The following is a 6,040-nucleotide window of genomic DNA, read 5'->3' as shown; positions in this document are numbered from 1 at the left end:
AATTACCAACAGTAAGGTTTAACAGGGGCAGCACGGTGGCTTAGTGGTTAGCACTTGCCTCACAGCAAGAAGGTCATAAGATTGATTCCAACCTGTGGCCTTTCTGTGTGGAGTTTGCATGTTCTCCTCGTCTTACGTGTGTTCCCTCCAGGTGCTCCGGCTTCCTACCACATCCAAAGACATGCAGATTAGGTGGACTGAAAAATTTAAATTGTCCGTAGGTGTGCATGTATTTGTTTGTCTGTATGTGGCTCTGCGACAGACTGGCATCCTGTCCAGGGTATACGCCGCCTCACACCCTGTGACTGCTGGGATAGTCTCCAGCCCCCCATGACTCTTAATTGGAGATGAGTGAGTGAGAGTGAATGAGGGTTTGACAGTAACAGCTGTCCGACTGTCCTGGACAGGTAAAATGTCATAGATGGTTAAGTGTCTTCCACAAGTCTGTAGGATGGGGCAGTTATACAGTGAGGAAAATAAGTATTTGAACACCCTGCGATTTTGCAAGTTCTACTACTTAGAAATCGTGGAGGGGTCTGAAATTTTCATCTTAGGTGCATGTCCATTGTGAGAGACATAATCTAAAAAAAAAAAAATCCGGAAATCACAATGTATGATTTTTTTAAATAATTTATTTGTATGTTACTGCTGCAAATAAGTATTTGACCACCTACGAACCAGCAAGATTTCTGGCTCTCACAGAACTGTTAATTTTTCTTTAAGAAACCCTCTTATTCTGCACTCTACCTGTATTAATTGCACCTGTTTGAACTTGTTACCTGTATAAAAGACACCTGTTCACACACTCAATCACACTCAAACCTGTCCACCATAGCCAAGACCAAAGAGCTGTCTAAGGACACCAGGGACAAAACTGTAGACCTGCACAAGGCTGGGATGGACTACAGGACAACAGGCAAGCAGCTTGGTAGAAGACAACTGTTATGATTATTTAGTGGAAGAAACACAAGATGACTCAGTCTCTCTCGGTCTGGGATTCCATGCAAGATCTCACTTTGTGGGGTAAGGATGATTCTGAGAAAGCTCAGAACTACACAGGAGGACCTGGTCAATGTCCTGAAGAGAGCTGGGACCACATTCACAAAGATTACATTAGTAACACATGATGCTGTCATGGTTTAAAATCCTGCAGGGCAGCAAGGTCCCCCTTCTCAAGCCAGCACATGTCCAGGCCCATTTGAAGTTTACCAGTGACCATCTGGATGATCCAGAGGAGGCATGGGAGAAGGTCATGTGGTCAGATGAGATCAGAATAGAGCTTTTTGGAATCAACCCACTTACCATGTTGCGAGGATGACAACAACCCCAAGAAACCATCCCAATCGTGAAGCATGGGGGTGGAAACATCATACTCTGGGGGTGCTCTGGACAGGACGACTGCACCGTATTGAAGAGAAGATGGATGGAGCCATGTATTGCGAGATTTTGGCAAACAATCTCCTTCCCTCAGTAAGAGCATTGGGTCTTGGCTGGGTCTTCCAGCATGACAATGACCCCAAACACACAGCCAAGGCAACTAAGGAGGGGCTCCATCAGAAGCATTTCAAAGTCCTGGAGTGGCCTGGCCAGTTTCCAGACCTGAACTCAATAGAAAATCTTTGGAGGGAGCTGAAACTCTAAACCTGAAAGATTTGGAGAAGATCTGTATGGAGGAGTGGACCAAAATCCCTGCTGCAATGTCTGAAAACCTGGTGAAAAACTACAGGAAACATTTGGCCTCTGTAATTGCAACACTCAAGTGGCCTTCTTAATAAAGGTTTTAATGACTCACGGCAAAGAGTCATTAAAACCTTTATTAAGAAGGACACTTGAGTGTTGCAGGCTTTATTTTTATATTGACTTGGTTTTTGAGCCGTGCACCTCCACTCCTAGTCCCTGTGAGTGCTCATTTTTCCTCTCCTCTGTAATTGCAAACAAAGGCTACTGTACCAAATATTAACATTGATTTCACAGGTGTTCAAATACTTATTTTCCTCACTGTAACGTGCCTCACAATTGACAATGCCTCGTGTACTTCACGCACCATGTCGTTTGGATATGGGCTAGTATGCTAATGATAAAGTATGTAGCTTTAGAAAAATAAATTACAACAAAGCGCTGCACAATATCTGTGATTCACTGTTCTTGTTGGTAGTAACAGGAAAGCTAGTATGTGTTGACTCCCAGCCAGTTGCTTAAGTCAAGGTTTAATTATAGAGCATGGCAGGTAGATTTCAAAGTTAATGCCAAGACCTGGTAAGTTAATGCAAACACAAGGCCTACTTTACATGTGAAACAATGAATCAAATCAGACAGGCCCTGCTGTGTCAAGGCTAATATATAAGTAAATATATAAAAGAATACCAGCAAAGTATCGTGCAAAGATGCCAATATAACCCAAAATAGGTTTCATATTTGTTAGAGTTCAAAATTTTAAAGCTGAATATGCAGTAGTAGTTTTTTTTTTTTTTTTTTTACAGAATTACTGATGGAAATTTTACAGCCCCGCTCACCAAATGGCTCACTACCGGAGTACATTACCTCTAATGTATGCTCTGCTAATCACAGGGAATAAGATTCAACTTCCTGGTTGTTCAATGAAGTACGCTTTTATTTTCAGCATGAGACAACAACAACAACAAATTGACATGCAAGTCTCCCTATTTCTACATCATGTTATACAAATAAGGATATTTTTTTTTTAGTTACAAAATATATAAATATTTAAGACCATATGTACATAACATTTACATTACATCCATTACTGTAAATTTATTACTATATATACATTAAATAGGTATTATACTTTAATATAATTGGCATTATTGTTAACATCATTATTGTTTATCATCTACAGGTAACTCTCAGAAACAAAAGCATGTTGCAGAAGAGAAAACGGGACCATACCTGACATTACTGTGCCTGAATGGTCAAGGTGCAGAGGCTGTGTGGCGCTCTGCCCTTGGTAAAGCATGGAGAGCTGGCTATGTAGAGCACAAGATTCAACAGACTATTTGTACAGAGTGAGAACGGGGTTAGGGAGCCAACACTCTACATCCCAGCAGCATTTAGATTCCACTAATCCCAACACAGGTTCTCATTTGTCTACATAGAATAGGGTTACTGCCCAGGGACCAGTCACAATGCTGCATTTTATTTTTCAATCTCTAAAGAGGTCCTTCATACTCTCTGGAGCACAAATACACACACAGACACGCAAAGACTTCATTTTAATTTAACCCCACTGCGTCATATTCAGTAGTCAAATTCATCAGCGCTTTCTTGCTTCAACCCCGGGTTTGATCTCCATCACTGCAACACATCTGTTGTGTAAGCCAGCAGAGCTTCCTATTATGATTAGATCATTCTGTGTAGGTGTGGACAAACACTACCCAGTGTTGAGTTGTGTAAGCTTACACAGAAAAAATATGGCCTTTTCTTGCTTCAACCCCACTGCACACACAAATCACTCCATTTTATGTCATATTCTTTCACTTTTGCCTTCCCACTCTCCCTCTTGTCTTCCTCTCCTGCTTTTACTCTCTCCTTACCTCATTCTCTCTCTCTCATCTTGTTCGCTCTCCTGCTCATCCCTCCATATCTCTTTGTTCTACATCTAGGAAATTATGCAGTTTTTGCTCTTCCTCCTCTGACGAGCATGCAGCTGGCTATGAATCGATCCATGAAGAGGTCCGTGATGGCCACCTCGACCAGAGGGGTTGTAGCGATGGCGCAGATCCTCGTTATTAATGTAACACAGCTGCACAGGCCGTGGGATTGGTTCTCCCAGGAAATAAGTCTCATCTTCCTCTGACTCAGAGGAAGATGAACAGCTGGAGCACCAGGGGTCAGCAGCTTCCACATAGCTGTCACCCCAGTACGGCCCACCCAGACCCACGGGTTGCCATCCAGCATTCTGCAGGGTGAGATCGGATGTGGTGCGTGGACAAGGCCGGTGAGGCTGCTGTCTGTATCCACCTGGATCCAGACCAAACAACTCCCTAGCAGCATGACCAGTGGGGAAACGATCATAATCCTCTTGGACACGGCGGTAGGGAAGCTCCAGCATGTGAGCAGGCTGGTCGGCCACCAGGTGCAGGGCATTGTCAGAGCGGGACCGACGAGAGCGCTTGTGGTGGCGACCACTACGGTGATGGCCATTACCATTAGTACCACGATGGTGTTTGCGACGTCTTGGTTGTGGCTGTTGTTGCTGGGATACAGATTCTTGCCCATTTATACGTCTGCGTGGCATTCTGTCACTCAAGGGAGGCATCCGCAGGTTTCCACTGCTGCCCATTACCCCTACATGACCTTTGCCATCAAAAGCCAGTGGCTGTGGTGTATCCCAGTACTGCAGAGGGTAGCCAACTCTCAGTGGATCGTACATGTTGCCATAAGGACGGGAGCAATTCAGTGACTCTGTGCTGCGGTACTGGACTGAAGAGCTCAGGGTGCCCATGTTGCTTTTTTCAGACACATTCACACCAGAGTCCTTGCTCAGGTCAGGCATTGAGAACCTGGAGAGATTCTCCTGACGCTTACTGACCCCATCCAGAGAGTGACCTGTTAAAACCACAAATCACAAAATTACAATATGAAATCAGTGGCCATTTGGGCATTATATCATTTTGTGACACTAAGTTGACACTGTACCTGTAGCATTGGACATGCTGATGGAATCCATGGATCCTCGAGGGGTCTGTTCTAAAGGGGTGAGTGGCTCATTGAAACTCATTGCATTTATGGGGTTCCTCCTAGTCAGCGGGGGCCTGCCATCTCTTTGGAATCCATGCAGGCTGATGCTTCTCTTATCGGAACAGCCCTGATTCTTGTTAGACATTTCATTGAAGCTCATCTGGGTGCGTAGTTTGTTGGGTCTGAACTCATCTTGACTGTGATGGATCCAGTTTTCATTAAAGGAATGGCCTCTCAGAGCAGCCATAGGGGTCCTTTTGGCATTTCCTTGTTCCTTCCCCCAGGAATCAGGTCTTTTTCCTGGGTTAGCAGGACTCTGGGCTGGAGGATGTGGGTTTGCATTTGGATTATAGCCCTGCCTGGGGTTACACTGAGCCAGCAAATGTATGGGTGTCGGGCTGGGGGGAGCTTCCCGTTTGGAGCCCTCATAGGCAGCAGGGACATAAGGGTCATCTCGGCTCATCCACACTTGGTTAAGGCTCGGCGCACGGCTTGGAGTGCGGTTGGGTGTGCGGTTAGGTGTCTTGCTTGGAGTCTGGCTAGATGACACACTTAAACGGTCCATCTGAACAGACAGTGGGTCAATTTCAGCTGACAGACGGTCAGGCATTGGTGGAGGAGCTGGTTGGCGGGCCTCAGCACTCCGTCGCTCCTGCTCAGCATTCCGACGCTCCTTTTTCCCAATTTTGGCACTGTGGCGGGACTCACGGGAACGAGCACTCTGGAAGGCCGAGTCTGAGGAGTCGGATTCATCTGGATCCTTATTGGATCAAATAAAACAGATTAGTACAACTGTTATGCTCCATTGAACAACAGCCAAACAAAACAAACAAAAAATAAAGACTTTGAGGAAATGTGTGATTAAGCACCTGTCCGGCACTACAGGACCGGGAGCAGAAGATCTGCCCCTGTTTTGGCAGGAATGGACGGCTTAGTAGTGACCGTTTACAATGGGCACAGCAAAAACACTCTTCAGTAGCATGCCAATGCTGCCCATCGTATGTCATCTGGCCTTGGTCAATGCCTATAGTAGAGGAACAAGCAAACATAATTCAAAGACTTATATACTAATTAAAGGCTCTATCATGGTGGACACAAATACAAGCTGCACAGAATGCACAATCCATTTGGTTCATGGCTGAGTCCACATTGCTTTTTATGCAGGACACAATACTGGTGTGAAGCTTGACACTGGGTGCAAAGGGCTTCAATTTACCATAATTAACATGGGCATGTTGTAGTTCAAACATAATATCAACCAGTCAGAGTAGCACCTGTCCTTCCGTTTAAGCCAGGTGGCACCAGGCATTTAACAAATTAGTGCCAACGTGTCAGAGGAGAC

General features: G+C 45.1%; 1 protein-coding gene across 3 annotated transcripts in view; it reads right to left on the bottom strand.

Moving 5' to 3' along the window:
- Positions 1-2,593: 2,593 nt before the first annotated feature.
- The window catches only part of LOC117512560 (prickle-like protein 2), a 131,321-nt gene continuing 127,874 nt past the window's right edge, over positions 2,594-6,040 (bottom strand). For 2 of the 3 annotated variants that reach the window (XM_034172681.1, XM_034172680.1), the window contains 3 exons: positions 5,568-5,722; positions 4,657-5,458; positions 2,594-4,566 (listed from right to left, as the gene is read on the bottom strand). In XM_034172681.1, coding sequence (XP_034028572.1) covers positions 3,617-4,566; positions 4,657-5,458; positions 5,568-5,722 — 1,907 coding nt within the window. In that variant the 3' untranslated portion in view covers positions 2,594-3,616. Of the gene's footprint in view, positions 4,570-4,656; positions 5,459-5,567; positions 5,723-6,040 lie in introns of all 3 variants that reach the window. The other variant, XM_034172679.1, reaches the window with a different exon arrangement.

This window comes from Thalassophryne amazonica, chromosome 6 (assembly GCF_902500255.1).
Source record: "Thalassophryne amazonica chromosome 6, fThaAma1.1, whole genome shotgun sequence".
NCBI classification, from domain to species: Eukaryota; Metazoa; Chordata; class Actinopteri; order Batrachoidiformes; family Batrachoididae; genus Thalassophryne; species Thalassophryne amazonica.
This window is presented reverse-complemented; position numbering and strand designations above follow the sequence as displayed.